Source organism: Phoca vitulina, unplaced genomic scaffold (assembly GCF_004348235.1).
Source record: "Phoca vitulina isolate PV1807 unplaced genomic scaffold, GSC_HSeal_1.0 scaffold38, whole genome shotgun sequence".
NCBI lineage: Eukaryota > Metazoa > Chordata > Mammalia > Carnivora > Phocidae > Phoca > Phoca vitulina.
The window spans coordinates 8,457,259-8,479,685 of record NW_022589741.1 but is presented as its reverse complement, the minus strand read 5'-3'; the positions used below and the strand labels follow the sequence as shown (position 1 = coordinate 8,479,685).

At 39.8% G+C, this 22,427-nt stretch overlaps 1 protein-coding gene across 3 annotated transcripts in view; it reads right to left on the bottom strand.

Moving 5' to 3' along the window:
• Nucleotides 1-22,427, bottom strand: part of SIK2 (salt inducible kinase 2) — a 132,488-nt gene that overhangs the window by 33,586 nt on the left and 76,475 nt on the right. For all 3 annotated transcript variants that reach the window (XM_032428031.1, XM_032428028.1, XM_032428029.1), the window contains exons 4-7: nt 16,804-16,965; nt 3,249-3,373; nt 2,677-2,800; nt 1,103-1,323 (exon numbers count right to left, since the gene is read on the bottom strand). In XM_032428031.1, the coding sequence (XP_032283922.1) occupies nt 1,103-1,323; nt 2,677-2,800; nt 3,249-3,373; nt 16,804-16,965 (632 nt within the window). The remainder of the gene's footprint in view (nt 1-1,102; nt 1,324-2,676; nt 2,801-3,248; nt 3,374-16,803; nt 16,966-22,427) is intronic.

Sequence of the window (22,427 nt, the reverse complement as noted above, 5' to 3'; positions counted from 1 at the left end):
CGGGCTCGAATTCCACAACTTCGGCACAAGTCCAAACTATTGCAAACTCTGAAATGAATGATTAAAGTCTTTGGGGAAATTTCTGGTGATTATTTTGGGCTGGAGAGTAACATTTGGAGGCTGGATTGAGAGACACTGTGTCTCCGTTCTTAGGTAATTTTTTCCTCTTGTTTTTGCAGTCCCACCCTCTTGAAGCCTTGAAAATAAAGTTGCTTCCCAATTTTTCACATCCCTCGCCGGCCAGCTTTCCGAGGGTACTAGCGGAAGAGAGGAACAACTGCTCTTCTGGCTTCTAATTCGGCCTAACCATCTGCACGGGTGCTGTGCAGGGCGCCTTGGGTGCGGAGCAGGCATGGCAGAAATCAAGGGCCCATCGGGCTGCCCTCCCAGCTGCCGTTCTAGATCTGCTTCGTGGCCGAGGACAGAAACACGCCGCTGAGCACGGGACAAGCAGAGCAGGAGGGAGTCTGGCTTGGCTCTCGGCAGCACAGTTTGGAGCACTGTAAGTTCACAAGAGGCATTTTGTACTCTTTCTTGTTATGCCTCCTCTGTAAGAGCACTGTTGGTTTTTTACTGTTGTGGAGGTAAGGAAAATGTGTTTCTCCTAGGAATATACTAACTACTAACGGACAGAAATAAAAGAGAGGAGGAATTTCCCAGGCTCACGACCCTCAGTTCTACGACCGAGAGTACTTCCAAATCTGGAATCCACCTGTGTCTGCCTTCTCAGCTTCCCCAGCTCACAGCCTACACCCCACTGGCTTTCCTGTTTCCTGATCGGCCCTCAGCCTTGTTCCCTAGCTGTACATTTATATTCCATATAAACTAGCTTATGACCCAGATAAAACTTCATGTTTCACCTTAGAAGAAATTTTCTACTTTGTATTTGTTAAGTTTCCATCTTTGTCATTTCCCCATCCTATATAAACTCCACCTCTTGAATTTTTTGGCAGATGGGGCAAAGGGAGGAATTTATATATTGAATAAAAAAGCAAACATGAAATAGAGTCTGACTGTAATCCTCAGGGAAAACTGAACAATATGCCTAGGTGTTGGGGTGGCTGTGCCGGAAGACCATCAGTCAAATCTCTGATCACTTTACCTCGATGGTTTTCTGCTGATCTATTCCAAGGCTGTGCATCAATCGCAGAACCTGTTCATTAAATTCCCCAATGGATGGCTCATTTTCTTGCCCTTGTGGATAGAGAACAGGTCTCTGTACAGGAACTTCTACAAGCATCCATTTATGCTCCTTGATTTGAGCTATCGTTAGCCGTTTGGACGGGTCTAGGACCAACATCCTTCGAATAAGGTGCTCACAATCTATGGAAAACACAATGTTACAAAAGTCATGTAAATCACCTTGCACTTCAGGGTACTGGCTTGACTCATGTGACTCTGCACAATGGCGTTAATCTCTGTATCCTCCACAATGCCCACTGGAAAGCAGAAGGTCAAATGAATAAATGAACACATGAAAGCCAGTTGTACTGATCAGGTTACCATGGTGAATGTTGACATAAAAGTAACCACCACCGAGAATGAATACTTAAGAAAATCAGGACGGTGTAGGTCTGTCCAATTTTGTGCTAAATGAACCTTTCTATTGAATTTCTCAAGTGAAAAGATCTAGACACAGACTTAGATTCTGCTGAGACAAAAGCAAGCCTTCTCCTAGAATGAGCACACACATGGAGCCCCAGTCACTTCTGAGGCTGACACACTAGAGGCTATGTGCGTGAGGCAAGAGGTCTCCAGAGGACTGCTGCTCTTCTCCTGTCAGTGCAGCTGAGAAAAACACACATGAAGCATTAGTTACTTCTGATTATATTACAAAAACTACACTGCTGTGACTCGGGCACCCACTTATTCTCGGAGCGGACACCATGCTCTCTACCACCCCCCAGAAGCTAGCCTCATACCCTCTGCTATGTGCCAGGCACCATGCAAGCTGCTTTACACAGATTACTTCCATTCATCTTCCCAGCACCCTTACCAGGAGCCACTGTTCTTCCCATGTTGTAGCCTGAGGACACGGAAGCACAGAGAGGGGACGTACCTTGTCAAGGGCAGACTGCCAGTAAGTGGTGGACTCGAGATTAAAAACAGGCAGCCAGGCTCCAAGGTCTATGCTCTTAACTACTAGAGCTTTATTTCTACCATGACTAAGAACGAAAGAGTTAAGGATGACCACCAAAATCTGAGGAGGAAACGTAGCTGAGCAACAACCCAACTGGTTGTATGTAACAAGCTAATCCAAGTCGGGCTCTGCATCTTAATCCAACAGCTTTGCCAGTTTTTAATTCAATTAAAAAATGTAATTTTGCAACTTCTCACCAAAAGATACAGGAAAATCTATTTCATAGAGTAAAATGGTTGTGAATCTATCTACAAAGTGCTTCTCTAAGTCTAAAATAAACTGGGGACATTTATAGACCCAGAGTAGATGTGAAGACTTGCTGTTCTTAACCTGGAAAGCTTTCCGTTTTCAGTTACAAGTAGGAAGGCTACAGCTTCTCTCACCTACATGGAGGGGGCTGCTTACTTCCATAGCTTTTCAAGTGACTCAATCACTTTGTTTGGCACCCAAGCTCTTAGAACAAGGGAAGCCTTTGCCGAGGCATTTCATTCGGAGCACAAATTCTGTAAAGCACAAGTATAAGACAAACGGCTTACCTTCTGACATGAAATACGGAATCCGGAATCTTCCTTCTAAAACTCTCTGCCTCAAAATTGGAAGAGTCGGTCCATCAAAAGGCAGAGCTCCACAGACAAGGACATAAAGAACAACTCCCATGCTCTAGGGAAGAAAACAAGGCAGTCACTTTTCCACTGAGGACTTTAAACACTCTTTGTTTTCCTAAACATCCCCAGGGCCCTTAAAATCATACGGGCTGAAAAATTCCTGTTTGGATTTACTATTTTCTCAGAATTTCAAAACAACACAAAACAAAGCAAAACTAAAACTCGTACTGCAATAAAATATCCTATAATAAATACTCAAAGATCTGAATTTAATCATTTTGATTACTACTTAACGTTAAGTTATGGCCGATATTAAAGTAATAACATCTGTCCCTAGACGTTCTTTCCTAGAACTTAATTCAAAAATGCTCTAATTACAATCCAGTGGACAGGGAAAGTATGAACTACTACCTATGTGTTAGGTACCAAGAGCTTCAAAGACGGGCCAAAGTACTAGTTATTACCGTTAGAGATGCATTTAACACAGCAAAGCAAAGAAATACCCAAATATCCAGCTGTGGTCCTTCATACTGCTGCCCTTCAAAGACTTCTGGGGCTGCATAAGGGGGGCTGCCACACCATGTTGCCAGCAGTTCACCACTTTTAAAGAAATTTCCAAAGCCGAAATCTATTGGAATGGAAATAAATGTTACTTTCATCTATGCTCTCAACTATACTGAATTTCTTGTAGTAAATTTTACAATATGCCGTATCAACAATAGCACTGCTACGGCATCTGTCTTGTGCTGTGTCCGCGGCACTGAGCACAAGGTCTAGAAAATATCAAGTATTCCATAAATATTTGTTGAATGGATGTATAAATAAATCAAGTTTTCTTCTCAAAGAGAATGAGTGAGAGGTTGGAAAAAGACTTTAGAATCATGTATTTTTTTTTCTTTAAAGATTTTATTTATTTATTTGACAGAGAAAGACACAGAGAGAGAGGGAACACAAGCAGGGGGAGTGGGAGAGGGAGAAGCAGGCTTCCCGCCGAGCAGGGAGCCCAATGCGGGGCTCGATCCCAGGACCCTGGGATTGTGACCTGAGCCAAAGGCAGATGCTTAACGACTGAGCCACCCAGGCGCCCCTAGAATCATGTATTTTTAAGTCCATTGGTGTAGACAACCAACTTGAATTTGAAAATCTTAGAATTTCAATTACTCCATGATTAAGAGCTCTCCATCTTTTTTTTTTTTAATTAAAAAAAATTTATTTTTTCAGTAAGCTCTATGCCCAACATGGGGTTTGAACTCATGATCCCGAGATCAAGAGCCACATTGCTTTACCGACTAAGCCAGCCAGGCACCCCAAGAGCTCTTTGTCTTTTATAGTCTATAAAGAAAGAAACAAATGAGTAAAATTTTAAGATATTTACCTAAACACAACTGAGTGACTGGCTGCTCTTGCAGCCATTACCCAGAGTAGCAAGATATATAACCTTTTAAGGCAACTGAGTATAGTGTTTCTTAGGTAACAATCCTCTAAGCGTTGGCCTACACATTCTGATTTAGGCAGATATGCATCTGATTAGCTCACTAACATGTGTTGGCTCTCTGGCCTGCCAGCCACAAGCCACCTATCACCAGTATCACTTATTCACTCATTTATGGAGTGCAGTGGCATTATACCTCTCAACAGTTAATGGTCTTCCTTTTATGACGTTAGTCATACTGAACCTACAGCTTTGATAGACAGCAGGCTCTTTGGAAACACTGTACTCAGATGCTTTCACTAAGCATGAAAATTACAGAAGACAAATTTCAGTGAGTTTTGGTATAAATGCAAGCTTGTACCCTTTTGCCAAGCTCTATTCTTACTGAGGAAACAAATTCCTATTATTTTGTAAGTTATACGAGTACTGTCTTCTGTTGTAAACACTGCTGACAGGACACTCCTTAGTAAACTGGCTCTACTCCCAGCTAGTATACGGTGCTGCATGGATGGTGAGCTTCAAAAGGTGTCCTAAGGGGCACCTGGGTGGCACAGTTGGTTGAATGCCCAACTCTCGATTTCAGCTCAGGTCACGATCTCAGGGTCCTGAGATTAGGCCCCGCATAGGGATCAGTGCTCAGCAAGGAATCTGCTTGAGATTCTCTCTCTCTCTCCCTTTGCCCCACCCGCTTGTGCTCTCTCTCTCTCTCTAAAATAAATACATCTTTAAACAATAAAATAAAAGGTGTTCTAAGAGGACTGGATCGAGTAGCCAGTGCCAGACTCACGGGCTATGTGACTTTGTATCAGTCTCTGTGAGCCTTGGTTTCCCTACCTGTAAAGTTGAAATAATAAGTATCTGTAGTCCCCAAGTTGTGAGGATCAGTGAGTTAACATAAACTCACACTCTAGTCACACCCTGAGACTACGGCACACAGGATACTGCAGGTGAAGCATTCTCCTAGCTCCCGGACACACCCACTGGCGGCAAGCGGTAGTGACAGGAAGAGGAGTCACCACCCCCAGCAGCACAGCCCCACGGCAGAGTACAAACTCTCACGTTAGGGAGCACTAGAGCGGACTTCCACTTTTCCCACTTTTCTAGCTTCAGGTCGCCTTCGTGGATTATTTAACTTCCCCGAATCTAAGTTTTTAAATCTATAAATGTAGTGATAATCCACCTACCCAGAAAGGATGCTGTGAGGCTTAAATGAGGTTAAACATGTAAAGTGCCTGGAACATAGATGTCAAATGTCAGCTCCCTTCTTTCATGAAGCCATCATTATCAACTACCACCTTTCAGAGAAAAAGGTTCTGAGAAAGTGTACAGGAAGGGCAGAAAAGTGTAGAGAACCCTGAGGGTTCAGAAGACTAATGAGGGTGCACGTGGGGAAGAGCCTCAGACACTGTCTACACCTGGTAGAACAACACCATGCTCTGGTCCTGGCATCCAGGAGTAGGAGGCAATGAGAACCTCTCCCTTCATAATGGGACCACAGCTCAGTCCTACACTCTGCTTTCCAAAAGGAAAGGAGAGGTCTTATCTTCTCAAGTCCACCTCCATGACTAACCACTCCTATGACATCATAACCCATATGTCCTTATTGATGCACATTTCTAATTTTCTAGAAAAACTATACTCTCAAATGAGTCAAGGACTACATGTTCAAATAACATTTGAAGAGGAAAATGTTAATTTCACTTACATACAGAAGCACCAGAAGCTCTAGGATGTGTGTTTGGAGATCCTGAAATAGGTCCAGTAATTGCTCTATTTAAACCATAATCACAGGATGAGTTTTAGCTCATGCAAGTTGAGGATACCCTCCAAATAACACTGTAAAGTTTTAATGTCTCAAGAGCCATTATAGAACTCCTACAATCTGCCCTTCCCTGGACTCTGGTGGAAAGTGTCATCTCAAAGGAGTGATGGGGCCTGGTGGCCTGGCCTCCTTACTACGGAGGCTCTCACTGGTATGCCTCATAGGCAAGAAGAGAGCAAGAGCTAGGAAAGCACAGCTGTGCCTATGGTAGCCCAGGCTCAATTGTGGCTTTACACAACTAGGACAAAGAAAATGTCTGTTAACTTATAAGGAGAGTGGTGTTAAGCAGATACTTACTTCTGTTTCCTGTCGGGAACTGAAGAAAATAAAACATGAGCCAGTGGCAACATTAAAAGAAATGCCAAAAGACAACTGGGTTCACTAAAGCTATTACAGTAGCATATATGCAGATGCCTTTATTATTATTATTATTATTATTTTTAAGTAGGCTCCACATCCAGTGTGGAGCCCAATGTGGGGCTTGAACTCCATGACCCTGAGATCAAGACCTGAGCAGAGACTGAGAGACGCTTAACTGACTGAGCCACCCAGGCGTCCCCAGATGTCTTCTATAACCTTGTCAAAGCATTTAAACATTGTATTTGTAATCACATGAGGTGGGCTAAGGAAGACTTTGGAGTCATGACGGTAGATTAGGATCAAATCCTCGGTTGTCCACTTAGCTTGGGCAAATGTGTGATCTTGGGCAAATTACTTCTTAGAGCCTTGGTTTCTTCATTTGCAAAATGGGGACAATGTCTACACTTCATCAAGTTATTATAAGTTACAACGAATGGGTATATGTAGACAAGTAGACTTATAAGTAGATATTATATAATGCTTTAGGCATGCTATTGAAACATACTGAGTAAGCAACCCAAGAGGAAAAGAGCAATTATTCTTACTGTTTTATTTATCTATTTACCCCATCAGACTAAATTTCTTGAGAAGGGAAGGGAGAAATGATACGTATCTGTACTCGCAGCACTCAGCATGCGGGCTGCAGACAGTAGTTATTCAATAAAGGTTTGCTGAATGACTTTGTTGTCATCTTCTCTTTTGTAAGTGCTTACTATGGGCCAGAAGCTGATCTAAGGTCTCTAAAGAGGATTTCTTCTTAAAAACCCTATGAGGTATCCTTATTTTAGGAGAAAGTGAGGGTAGAAAGTTAAATATCTTGGTAAAGACTGAAGACCTGGAACAGAAACCACGTGTGACTACAGAGCCCCCCCTGTTAGCCACCACCTTTATGTCCTTCCCTGGCACCGTGATATGCAGCTAAATATTTTTGAACAAGTTAATAATTGTCAGGTTTAAGAAGTGGCAATGGAAAGGCACTTAAAAAAAAAAAATGAAGGGAGGGAAATCGGAGGGGGAGACGAACCATGAGAGACTATGGACTCTGAAAAACAAACTGAGGGTTCTAGAGGGGAGGAGGGTGGGGGGATGGGTTAGCCTGGTGATGGGTATTAAAGAGGGCACGTACTGCATGGAGCACTGGGTGTTATATGCAAACAATGAATCACGGAACACTACATCAAAAACTAATGATGTAATGTATGGTGATTAACCTAACATAATAAAATAAAATTTAAAAAAGCCCTTTTATTTCTTCATAGGAACCTGGCTAATTTGCTTTATTCAGTCTGCAGCTTTCTGCTTAACAGCATCTAAGAGTGCATGAGGGGTGAGCAAGAGCGATGCCATACAGAAACGGCATAGCTGGGCAGGATTTGTTTATTGCCTTTTATTCAAATGCAGTGGGTTAGTGTTCATCACACCAACCAAATTCCTTCCTTCCTCCCTCCCTTCCTTCAACATTTGAATGAGTACATGTGTTAACCACTGTGCAATGACAATATGATAAGAGCCTCCCAATGACAGAGGATAACATAAGACCCCACATTAACATCTGACTTTTGGAAACCATTAGGAAAAGAGTAACTTGGGCAGTCCCCTTTGATCCGGCCTGGTCTTGCTGGAAATGAAACACTGGTCCAGCTTCATGTATTCTCTACCTCTGACCTGCAAGTTAATACCTAAAATGATGGCTGCTATGTCCCTCGGACATTTTGTGTCCTGTTTTCCGCCAAAAAACTTAACGCCATGTAATGTTGGATTCACTACGGTATTATTTAATTTTCAATTCTGAAATAATTTTAGATTTCCAGAAGAGTAGCAACAATATAGTAAGGAGAATTCCCTATGCCCTTCACCCAACTTCCCCTAATGCTAACATTTTTTATAACTATTTTAGTAAAATTATCAAAACTAAGAAAGTAACACTGACTCAGTACTATTAACTAAACCACGGACCTTATTAAGACACCAGTTTTTCACAAATGTGCCCTCTCAGTTCAGGATTCTACAATGCATTTAGTGGTCATGCCTCCTTCGGCTTCTCCCAACTTGGAACCGTTCTTGGGTCTTCCCTTACAATGAACAGTACAGGTCACATATTTTGTAGACTGTCCCTCAGTCTGGTTTTGCCTGGTGTTTTCTCATGACTGGATTAAGATTATGGATTTTTGGGGGGAACATCAAGAGGTGAGGAGCTCTTCTCAGTGCACTATATCAGGGGATGCATGGGACTATGTCTAATTACTGGGGAGGGGGTAACTCTGATCTCTTGATTAAGGTGCTTTCTGTTGGCTTTCCCCATTGTAAAGTTACCATTTTCCCTTTTATAATTAATAAATATATTAGAGAAGATACATTGAGACTATAAAGATCCTGTTTCTCAAATTTTCCACCTATCACTATAGCATTCATTGGTAGATCTTGATTGCAGCAACCATTACTGTAGTGTTCTAATGGTGAGTGTTCATTTTCCCCATGTCTTCTGCACTTAATTACAATTCTTCTTTAATCTTCCCCTTTCATTTATTCATTAAATCATTTATTTATCATATTGTCATTGTATTTGTCATGAACATTTTATTCTTTGAATAAACTCAGTACTATTGTTATTTATTTTGATGCTCAAATAGTTCTAGCTGTGGCCATGAGAAGCTAATTCAGGTTGGCTTCTGTATCCTTTCAACATGCCCTCATCTTTTTAAAATTTCATTTTAAATATTTCCTTATATCTGGCACCAGAAGAAGTTCCAGGCTCATTTTCTATTTTCCCTGCCCCAGCTCTGGAATCAACCACTTTTCCAAGGAACCCAGGTTCCTTTTACAGAAGACTGGTATTTAGAAACCAAGACTAGGACCTAGATGTACTCACTGCAGCTGGATGTCACTGTTCCTCGGCCCTGGCAGCAGAGAGAGCTGGAAATACATGTCCGAATGCTAAAATACATGTATACACCCCCCCATATTTATTCTTGTACCTTTCTGTATGTATATGTATTTTAAAAAACCCATGAATTCATACTGATACTTCTCACTTCAATCCAGGGTTCAGTCTAGTGTTATTTTGATACTATTTTTATTCATACAAAATTGAGCAACTCTGACAAAATTCTGAAGATATAAAAAGTTTCTTTCCTCTGCAGTAATTTGTCATTTGTGTGGGGAGTAAGCGAACTCGCCCTCATAACATACCTTGAGTTTGTCAGATCAATCATGATTTTCAACATTCTTAAACACAGTAGGAAAAAAACAGCTTTCTCAAAGAATCTCTTAACTTAATTTTAAGAAAGTTTAATACGAAATCATAAGAAGCTTTAGAAACAAATGACAACTTGTCCTTCAACATGGTTTAGGAGTTATAATCAAATCCAAAAAAACATTTATGTCATGCCTACACTGGATCAGGCATTACATACTTGGTATTTTTTTAATATATTATTTCGTTTAATTGTGATGACAGCCCTGTGAGATGTGACTGTCCTTGTCTTACAAAGGAAACTGAAGTTCAGAGTGCTTAAATGACTTGCCCAAGTATCACTAGCTATGAGTGGCTTAGCCAGTATTCAAATACAGGTTTTTTAAACTGCAAGCCAGGTGTTTTTTTTGTTGTTGTTTGTTTTTTACTATATCACAGATGTTCCAAGAATGTCACCAGCCAGAGAAGTTTAATCCAACTCAAAGTTGGAGGTAAGGCTGTCATAAACCCAGGAAAAATCTTTTACATTAGTAGAGAAGAGAGGTTTTCTAATTTATCCCTCTGCCAGCAGGACTTGGCAAGTGAGGGCTTTCTCTTCTCTACACTATTAGATGCTATGTCAACAGCATCCTTCATAAGCGAATGGAAATAATTGTCTACAAAGTAAATGTCAGAAATATATACCTACATTCATTTTAGAAATCCATATTCTCTTTAAGAATGCACAATGTGTTGAATAGACATCTTGTCCTTTCATGTGAGATGACACATGCCCACACCCCTAACACGAAGGCACATTCTCCAGGGGTTTTACTCTTAACAGTGGTTTTGAGATTTCCTAATATATCCATATACTCTCACCTGGTTTCTGCGGGGCTTAAAATGTCTACAGAAGAGAGGGTTTGGAGTAGATTGTTTAACCACAGAACTGATTCAATTACTGTTGACGGACTCTCATGAACATGAACTTGGCCTCAAAAGGTGAGTCCTCTAATTACCTCTTATCTAACTAACCAGTAACAGCCTATGGATATATTTGAAAACAGTACTAGAACTGCTATTATTGTCTGCTTATTTTGAAAGTGACTGATTGACCTTTATCTTACTGGTAACAGATGCCAATTATTATTACTGTCATCACTAAATTATCTAAGTTATCTGCGCCCAAATATCATTAACAAAGGGCCAATGTTTTAGGAATAACAGGACCTTACACAGAGTAAATAAGCTGATCCTGATGATTACTGTCTGATGGGAACCAAGCACAAAAGAATTCTGTTGTGCTTGCTGGAATGAAATAGATCAAACATGAGCAGTCATACAAACCACCTGGACAATGTGTTAAAATGCAGATTCTGATTCAGCAGGTCTAGGGTTGGGCTTGATACTCTGCATTTCTAATAAGCTCCAAAGTGATGCTCATGCTGCTGGTCCCCAGACCTCTCTTCAACTAGCCAGGAAACAGAGAACAAAACAAAGGTTGCGAGAAACATACAGAAAATGTTCAACAGTCTGTCACTGTTACTGTTGCAAAATGATTATAATTACTACTTTCAGGATTTTTATTTAAATGACCTAAAGACTAAATAGAAGAAATCATTAGGTAAACTAACTTTTTCTGAAAAGGGAAAAAACAAAACACTGAAAACCAGTCTTTGAGCTAAGGAAAAGTACACGACTTCTAAGAAGCAACACCACACCGAGGCAATTTCAAATCTCCAGCAGTGTGTTATAATGTCTAATTTATAATTAAAAACATTCTCCTACAGAGCAGCAGATGGCTTTAGGGTTAATTTTATCCTCGTTTCTAAAATTACCAGTAGGATTCAGATACCCAGGCTCGCTGGAGAGATACACCTCTTCGGTAATTATTATAACAGGAGCAGAGAAGACAATCGGAGTGAAAGCTGACAAACGATGGCAGGACAGCGATGGAGATGAAGCTGACACGTGACACCAGCGGCACAGGGGTCCGCCGGCACTGACGTCACCATGTGCTCTGTGCCCGCCAGCTGCACAGCTTCCTTCCAAACGTCAGTGACCCCCTCTCTACCTGACAGGAGGGCAACGGGAATGGTCACCACAGCTAGATGAAATGTGATCCTGCTGACCAGTGTGAGGCATCAATTTGTGCAATGAGGGAGTTCAGTGAGCTAAGGAGCAAATAAATGGTCTTCCTTAGCCCCAAATAGGGTGGAGAGCGGGGAGGGAGAAGAAGAGGGGAAAAACAAAACAAAATAAAACAAAACTCAACAAAACCCTCTGAGCCGTCTTCCATAGCCCAGGCTTAATGTGTTCCTGGTGCTCAGTGGGCTTGAAGGATAAAGAGGAGGTCTTACTGTGCTTGCTGACGCAGAACTCTTTTTACATAATACCAGTGGCAGGAGGATAGCAAATAGAAGACTTCTAATAAATATGTTACTACCTATCTCAGCCTCCCCTAGCCTTTTTTTGGTTCCAGGGCATAAAGCTGGAATTATATGTACAGAAACCCTGTCTCAAGGTCTTCCGGTGAACAGAAAGATTGTTAGAAACAATAATGAGAGATGATGGGTTACTCGGAGGTCATGGGTCAATTCAGAAAGGAAGCATCCCTCTTGGGGCCAAAGACAAGTGACTTGTGATGCACAGGTCAGATCTATCAGGCTATTACACATCACTATGTTTAAGGTCCCTCTTAGAAAAAAAAAAAATCATCAAGTACAGACAATTTAGAATATAAATAATAAACTTGTCTTATTCCTTTGAGATTTTAAGGCTTTAAGGCCTTGGTAATTAAAAAAAAACATGGTGAGGGGGGTTATATGGTTATCAGAATTTTCAGGACTTGTTTTCACATGGAATCAATTATATACTGAATACAAAGAATAGCTACCTTTTACTGAGTGTTTACATGGTGCCAGGAACTTTAATCAACAATTTATTTAACAAACACTTAAATAGCATTAACTGTGTGCCAGGCACTGTTCTAAGTACTTTGCAAATATTAACTAGTAACCGCTGTGAGATATGAACTTCAATCATTCCCTCTTCACAGATAAGGAAACTGAGGACAGAGACGTTAGGTAATGTGTCCAAGGTCACCCATCTAGTAAGTGGCATAACCACGATTCAAAGCTAGGTAGTCTGGTTCTAGAGACCATACTCTTACCTACTAGCCCCCTGTCTCTAACATTATCACGAATCCCTGCAATATTCCTGAGAAACAGATTAATCTGTTTCATACATATGGAAACAGAGGCTCAGTGAGTGTAAATAATCAGCCCAAGGTCACACAGCCACTAAGGGGCACAGCCAGAGTCTCCACCAATACTGTCTGCTATCACACTCCACATTCTTTACGTAGAAGCCTTGTTTGAATGGTGATATTTTCTGAAAACTTCCTCCAACTAGTTCATACATTTTTATCTTTATCTAAGTATTTATTATAAACATTTCAGATTAGGAAAGGTGAAGAATAAAACTAAATGTCCTTCATCTATTTATTCTCAACTTGATGCCTGAACAGTCATAGCCAAAATAGGAGGAAATATTACCACAACTACTACAATTAATGAAAGCCAATATTTCCTTGCATTCTGCCTCGTATTCTGCAAAGGCCGGAGGTGTCATAATTGAGGCAATGAACACACATGGGTATGGATGGATCCATGGCTCATCAGTGTCTGAAGTCTTTATCCATAGGAGGAGCATAAATTAGAAAATGATTTCAAAGCCATGTTTCTGTACTTATTAAAATAAACCACATTTTACACTTCTACCCCATTTTCTTTTTTGTAAATTACAAAATGGTGTAATTTACACCTAGTTTTGGTTTGCACTTTCTCTTCAATTTCAACATACAAGATGGCTAAAATAGTTCATTTATTCAGCCCATTTAGCAATTAAAAGAGATCTTCATAAGGAGAACAAGCAAAGTATAATTTGAGGGAATAATTCTGCCTTTTATTCTGAGTTCTTGCAATCTTTCCATGGAGTCCCATCTTTCCTACATGCGTTGGAATTCTTTAAAATTCAAGAAGATTCCTCAGAGATCAGAAGATGATGTTTTTAAAGGAAAGCAGGACTATAAAAAAGTTATAAAATCTATGGATAAAAATAAACATCCTGGAGAAATTCTTTAAGCACACAGAAACACATACAAACTTCTGATGTGAAATTCTTCATGATGTAGCTCTGCCTACCTGTCCAGGCTCTTTCCCTATCCTTTGTCACTGGCACTTAGGTCCCACTAGCTCTGGTCCACAGCTTCCCTACACAATCTGAGTTCTCTGGCCTACCTGCCTTTGCATATGCTGAAACTTGCTTGGATCCGCCATCCCTACCTCATACCCCCTTTGCTTTTCTCTCCTTCTGTCCCCTTCTTAATCAAGTCTTAGCTAATCATTTCCCTGGTTCTTCCAGGAAGAGTTAGTCTTTCTCCTAGCCTCATGGCCTTCACAATTATCTTCTTGTATTATATTTAGTTAAAGCTCTGGTTTTGGGTTAACTCCTCCAGGTGAGAGCAGAGTTGAACTTTTTTGCATTGTTATCGTTTTCATTTTGAAATACTTCAATCTCCAGGACTTAGCCTAGGAGCATAGTAGATGCTTCATAAACATTTACTAAAATTTGGGGTAAATGGTGGTGAGGATGACAGAAAAACGTGGACAAGAGGATATATGAGTGCTAAGATATACTGCGTGTGTGTGTGTGCACGTGCATGTCTCCACTCGTGAGGTGATGGAATCAATGAGACTCGATGGATGAATACTGAATGATAAAACCCAAAATTCAGTTAGTGAGTAACCCTTGAGGAAAAACTTACCAATAATGCTTGAAAACTCAGAATCTTTGCTTCCTGAGGTCAAAGAGACCTAGCTGTGAATACCACATAATGACATTAGAAATACTGAGTTGATCTACCTATATTATATGCCAAAATTATAAGAGACGTATTATAGCCAGGCAAAACTTGGTTATAACCTTAAAGGAATATTCTGTATATTTTGTTTGCAAGTTTCTTTGGTGTTCTACTTTGACATTTTCTTTTGAGATGTTAGTGACAGAGCACTCTGTAATTTCTATAGCATATGACTCACACTGCTAACCTTTCTCTGCCTAAAAAGACTCCCAGAACTCCTTGGAAGTATGTTTTTGTGAATTTTTTGTTTTAGTGATAAAGGAATATGAAGGTGAAGCAGGGGTTTCCTCTTTCTTTCTACAGAGTTAAGGACTTCAAAAAACAAGAGCCTTCTCTGAAGACGACAATTTGAGGGCAGCAGATGCTTCCAAGAAGTAAACAAAAAGTCCCAGGGAAGTGCACTCCTGAAGAATGGCAAAAAGGAGTGAGATGAATGAGACTAATAGAAGGGCCAAAAGAAGAAGAGAAAAAACAAAACAAAAAACAAAACCACAAATGGGAGAAGTGAACACACATAAGAAACTATGGAAACACCAATACTGTGGATTGCACTTTCAAAACAGAAAAGACAAATCAATACAAATCTTTATATATATATATAATGGGAATGAAACAGATTAACTTAAAAAACTGTCTTATTCAGGCAATCCCATTAGAAAAAAAAGTCATAGCCTGCAGAATGGAAAATCCATTACCTCCCTGAACCATATGTAACATTGGCATTTAAAATTAATTATTAACATTAAAGTAAAAGTTAAAGTAAAGTAAGTAAAAATTAATTATTTGCTTTCCCTCAAATGCCCAAGGCAAAAACTAATGGGAAATGGCATAGAAATAAACCAGTTACATGCACAAATCAGATGCTTTTATCTTCTATTTTATACCGCAATGCAGCAAACCAAGGCTGTTGTTTTGTCCCTAAGCTTAGGAGTCCAATGAGTATCCAACCTAGCTAGTCAGCAAATAATTTCTTGGTCAGCTCCTCTCATCTGGATGTCCCTCTGTTCCTCTTTAACAATCCTAGAACAAAACACCACCACTTGCAACTTTGCTAAACTTTTGCTTCAAGCCCCCTATCTTCTTCAATACCCTAACTGAAATGAATCTCCCTCCCACACCTACAACCTCTGCTGCTGCTACTCTAGCCCAGACCCACATTTTCTTAACTGGACTACTGCCTTAGATTCCTTATTAATCTTCTTGCCTTCAGTCTTACCCACGCCTCCTACCCATCTTCACCCTGCTGCCAGATAGAAACCTCCTTCCAACATGCAAATCTAATCATAGTAGCCCAGTCCCACCTTCACTTCCATCCCACCCTACAATTTTCAATAGGTTGCACTCCCTATTTCCAACAGAATAAACTCTGAAATCTTTTTCATGGTGTTCAAGGCCCTTCATATTCTGCTCTTTGCCTACCTGTTCCTCCTGTGTCGATTCCCTGTGCCTACAGATTTCACATTTCACTAATACTGAGCTACAGTTCCCCACCACACCAATCTCAATCTCTTTCCCTTATACCTGTGGTATTTACACAGTTTGCCTGTGTGCAATATCCTACTTCCGTTTATCTTCCTGACAAGCTTCTAACTCATCCCTCAAGCCTAAGTTCAAATAGTTCCCTCTCTGTGAAGCCTCCAGGTAGACTGCTATTCCTTCACCTAGATTCCTCTTGCAGTTCGTACATACATTTTTGGGCAACATATTGTATTTTAATTATTTTTATCTCCCCACTAGACTTTTATAATCAGAGGATTTGTATCCCCAGTATGCCTAGCATGGCACAGTACCTGACACATAAATATTTATTGAATTCTTGACCATATGGATAAAGAAACTTGGACTATAAAATACAAAACCTTTTACAGTTGTGAAAACTGTAGGAGAAAAACTAGCAAAATAATCTCTGTACCCTCAACCTCCATGTTTTAACTCAAAACCTGATTGTATCAGAGCCAGGCATTAGACTTCTATCACTGTCTTTTCTCCGGCTGTGACCTCTCTGCACAATCACCCATAACCAGGAGGGCAGGCAGAGCACCAGCGTGATCCTGTACTGCTCCTCTGGTCCGGCTACCAGTCCCCTACCTCACACACACCCAGACAAACGGACCTCCTCCAGCAGGGCGCAAGGGACCTGGCCACAAATCAGACCCCAGTCCTGCCACCGTGTACATTAGCAATAAACCGATTTCTCTTACTTGTCATTACACTTAGAACTATGAGTAAAACACACTTTAAGAAAGCCCGATGTCACTGGTAGAAATGTTCCTGAACCTCTGCCTGCACACACACCAAGGACAGTGGCTCATGTCTGGTCATGTTAGAGCCAGCTGCGTCCCAGCTACCTGCTAGCTTGATGTTCATGTTGCTATCCAGCAGGAGATTTTCAGCCTTGAGATCACGGTGCACGATCTTCCGACCATGACAATAATCAACAGCGGACAGGATTTGCCAGAATTTGCGCCTGGCCTCAGACTCATTTAACCGGCCATGATTAGCAAGGTAGTCTGTAAAAAAGGAGAGAATTTAGGATTATTCACCAAAACCAACCAACCAACAAAAAATCCCCACTATTAGTAGGTAGAATTTTTTCTCCTCAAAAAGCTATCTTTTTATTTATCTTATTGTAATTCCAATGTAGTTTATATACAGTGCTATATTAGTTTCAGGTGTACAATACAGTGATTCAACAATTCCATATATTACTCAGTGCTCATCAAGATAAGTGTACTTTAATCCCCTTCACCTATTCAAAAGCTTTTTAAATGAATAGGAGTGAGTGTTCAAGTAACATGCTGTTTTCCAAGTTCCCTGCCTTGAGAAAAGTAATTCCAATCATATTTCACTGGAGTCCAGATAAATGGAGAGAGCCCAAGACCAGACAACAGCAAGTGGCATAATATTCACAGTATAATTCACAATGCTTTTTTATGTCTAGCACTCTCTCTGTTCTGTTTACAAGTTTATTGAACATTTTTCCTAACCATATTTAAAAAACAAAATTTATGTAAAAAAAAAAAACCAACAAAAACCCCATGAATCCATTTTCTGACATCTCATCAGACAAAAGGTATCTTTCTTTTAAGCAATCATTTCCTGCAGTTATTATAGAAGCCACCTGTAACATAAGATTCAGTGGTCCCTGGAAGTAGCTTAAATAATTCACTCTCTGTTTTGTTTGGTGGAGCACTTATGATTTACCCAAGACTTGTTCTCTAAATCAAACATGATAGCCATGTTCTCTAAGCAAATATACTTTGCAAGATACATTAGCTACCTTTGTATAATGTTATAATCTCTGCTAAAGCAGTTTATCTGAAAATTAGTTCTGCATATGTTTACATGAACTCAATAAAACGAAACATTATAGCTCATTCAAGTTTCACCTGAACATCTAAAAGGCCTCTGAAACGATCTTTTGAGGGGGAAGGGTCAGCAGAAATCTTGAAAGGCTTTTCAAAAATTTAAGATTATTTTCCCAATTTAGGAATTGTATGGGTGAATGAATATTCAGCCATCTCCATATATTTTCTGCTCTAGGCTATGTGGTTTACTGATATTTAGAGTCCATGGCTTTGGCTCAGGACATCCTCAATATTTATTATAAAATTAACGTTTGTACAGCACTTTACAGTCTATAAAGCATGTTCGTATCACTGTATTCCTCTTAATCTTCCTAAAAACCCTCTATGATAACTATTATTCTAATTTTCATTTTATAGACAAGGAAGCTGAAGATCAGAGGGGTTATGTAATCTGGCTGAATTCATACAACTGGTAAGTGAATGGTTACTTCACTCTAACCATGGAGGGGCACTGTTCTCAATCCACGCTCAAGTTAATAAACTTTAAAAAACCGTATCAAGCTTCTTTACTAGACTCGGGCTGAAATCCTATCCTTTCAAACCCTGCTCAAATGCCACCTTGCCCTTAAACAGTTCCTCGTCACTTCAAGTAGAACTTATCTCTATACTCTGAACTCCTTATCACTGACAACGCATTGGCTCACACTGTAGTTACCTGCATATATCGCATAAATATCTCAAGGTGCGTATGTGTTTGGGTGTACACACACACACACACACACACACACACACAGCCTTAATTCTAACACACTGTGTGTTAGAAAGTAAGATACCTTCACTTAAGCTTTCTAAAGATAGGGGCCGTATTATTTTCTTTGGTACTCCCCACACTGCTTTAGTACTATGTACGAAACATCAGAGGCACAGTTTTTATTAAATACTTAGCTGATTAAGGTCTGGTCATGGATGGTATCATCAACCATTATAAAATATAGAATATTAGATGTTAGAGGCTTTAAATGTAAGCAGACAGACCTAAATGTGTCTAGGAACATAAAATCCTAGAAGTGAGCACAGGCAGTAATTTCTCTGACATCAGCTATAGGAAAACAAAACAAAAAAGGCAAAATCAGACCTATAAATACAGAGAACAGACGGCAGACGAGGGTGTGGGGTTGGGCCAAATGGGTGAAGGGGAGAGGGAGATACAGGCTGAAGTGAGTAAGTCACAGGAATAAACAGCAGAGCATAAGGAATACAGTCAACGATACTGTAATAGTGATGTAATGGGGCAGACAGTAGCCACACTAGTGCAGAACACAGCATAATGTATGAACTTGTCAAACCACCAAGTTGTACACTTGAAACTAACATTGTGTGTCAATTATACTCAAATAAAAAAAATGTAAGCAGACATTTTGTATATGTTTCTTCATCTGCTATGATCACAAATTGAGATGATCAGCTCCCCACATTTTCCTTTTGCCTTTACAGAGCACACATAATAGCCATTCAGAATTCTACAGGGGGAAAAAAATAAAAATTAAGAATATATAGACTTTTCAGTCAGAATGTCCAAACTGTCATCAGAGTGACTATGTCTAAGTTAACTACCAAGTAAACTATGTACTATCTGTTCATAAGAGTAAACCAGAGCCTCATTTCTATACTGGATGAACGGGGAAATCTATAACAAAGGGTTGGCCCCGTGGGCAAATATAACTTACTGAGGGAAATGCAACGTGTTTTCTGTACAGGATTATCTTTTGGCTAGTTACTAGTGTTATCTTTGCAGAAATTCCACACCAAATGCCACTTAAGCTGTAGCTCTAAAGAGACAATTTTTTCATAGACAAATAAATGACTCTTCAGAGAGACAAAATTTCTTTCTGTTGAAAATGCTGAGTCAGGGACACCTGGGTGGCTCAGTCAGTTAAGCATCTGCCTTTGGCTCAGGTCATGATCCCAGGACCCTGGGATAGTGTCCCCCATCAGGCTCTTTGCTCAGCGGGAAGCCAGCTTCCTCCTCTGCCTGCCATTACCCCTGCTTGTGCTCTCTCTCTACACAAATGAATAAAATCTCTATAAAAAAAAAAAAAAGAAAGAAAATGCTGAATCAATGTGAGTTAATGGGAAAAATTTTTGTGATTCTGGCAACATAGAGAAACCTAACAGATCCAATGTGAACAAATGTAAGTATATGGGGGAAAGAACAACAACAAACTGTCACCTACAAAATAAGTCCTAGGAAGTGCAAGAGAAATCTAGAGTTCAGACATTTTTGAAGCGATCAGTCCAAATTAATACCACCCTAGCCAGGGGGGAAGAAAAGCTTTGGAGCCTGGCAGGAAGGGTACTGTGGGGGGGTGGGCGGGAGGAATGGTACGCCTGAACCTAAAATTACCATGTAAAGCTAGAATCACATAACAATAAATATATAACACACTGTGAGAAAAATGACAACATCCACGTTCCAGAGATTAAGACTGCCTGCTTAAAGAGGTTGGTATGTTCACTCCTCCCTTCCTCATTCTGTATGTTTTCTGCAGTGTGGGCATCCCTGAAAACTGTACCATCTGCTGAGAAATCAGTAACAGAAGTAACTGAGGTAAAAACCTGTGGCCGAAATCACATTGGTTTAGGTATACTTCCTCATCCTCTGTGAGGGGCACTGTTCTCAACCCACGCTCAAGTTAATACACAAGGTCCTCAAGGTAACATGCAAAAAGCATATTCATGTTTTGCATAAAAAACTTAATTATGGTTACAGAACAAACTTGAGTGTAACAGCAATTTTCCATACTAATTGCCTGTATGTGTATTTTTGATCGGTACAGTTAAAAAACTGCTTTATCCTATGTTTAAATTTGTTCTGGTAAGTGAAATGTAATTTTGTTGACTTTAATAAGAAAACTTTTTAAGGTTATATTTTGTATGTCCTTTCCTCACTTTGCTTTTACAGTAATTGATTTTTTTTGTATTTTACAAAAATCATGGTCTGTGACAAACTGGACAATTAAAAAATTGGTCTTTCAATACTGATAATTTGAGAAATACTGGTATAGACAAGTAAATAGGCAATTGCAATACACCATGATAAAGCCTAGCACAGGAATAAATATATCCTAATAAAAATTTTTGTAGGTATCTTTTAAAATTTTCTATTTTTTATTATGAAAATTTCAAATATACAGGAGTAGAAAAAATAGTATAATGAATCTCCCAGATTTAAGAGTTGTCAACATTTTGTCATACTTCATATATCTTTTTTTTTCTTCTGTAGTAACCTAAAGCAAATGCTCGCATCACTTTGTTTCACCCTAAATACTTTTCTGTGTATCTTAAAAAAAAAAAAAAATTTTCTTACATAACCATAATACCATCACCACGCCTAACAAAATTAACAATTCCTTAATATCATCTAACTCACAGTCTGAATTCAAGTCTCCTCAGTTGGCTTACTGGAATCAGGATCCAAATAAGATGTACTTTTTTTTTTTTTTTAAAGAGAGCGAGCTGGGGAGGGGGAGAGAGAAAATCAAGCAGGCTCCACGCCCAGCACGGAGCCTGATGTGGGGCTCGACCTCACAACCCTGAGATGAGGACCTGAGCTGAAGCCAAGAGTCGGACATTTAACCGACGGAGCCACCCAGGTGCCCCAAGATGTACATTCTGTATTTGCTTATTTTGTCTTTGGAATCCTTTTCTTCTGGAACAGTCTTCCTCCCTCCCCTTTTCCTACGCTACTGACTTGCTGAAGAGACTAGGTCAGTCATCCTACATTCTGGATTTGTCTTTTACTTCCTCATGATCTTGCTTAACTTATTCTCTTATCTTCTGTATTTCCAATAATTTGGAATTCAAGTATAAAGAATAGAATAGATGCAAGTTTAATGTTTTGGAGGGTGGCAAGAATATGTCATAGGTGCATCTACTTGGAGGACTACAACATCTGGTTCTCCCGCTTCTAGGAGTGCTAAGGTTGGTCACTGAGCCGTGGGGGTGATAGCTTGATCCTTCAATTAAACACTGATCCTTCAATTAAACATTCTCATCTCTCTTTTTCCTAACACGGTTCTTAAGCTCTAGTGTACATCAGAACCCTTAGAGGCCTTGTTAAAACAGATTGCTGGGACCTACCTCTAGAGTCTCTGACACAGCACGTGCTGGAAAGGCCCAAGAATTTATGTATTTTTTATAAGTATCCAGGTGATGCTTAAGACACTGGAACAGGGGCTGTACTTGGAGAACCACAGCACTAATTTTAGTATTCACTGGTGGTTGAACCTGAACCAGTTACTTCATTAGGGGTTGCAAAACTGTGACTTTCTAATTATTTTATTCCTGCCACATCTATTAGATGAAATTCTTCTGTTGTCAATTAGGGCTATTTAGTTATCCTGAACTATAACTAAAATAGGTCAGGAAGGATAAGTGCTTAATTCTTCTTCCTTAATTTAAACCAATTTTCAGAGTAAGGGGTTGGTACACTGGCTACCTCCAATGATAACTATTAAGATTTGTATGTTTGTTTATTTTTGTTTTTCTTCTATTTTAGTATTCTCTTAAGTATCATAATGGGTGCATGGATTCTTATATACTCAATTTATTTCAATTAATTAGTCATTATTCTTTTTGATGCTCAAATCCATCTTTGACCAGTG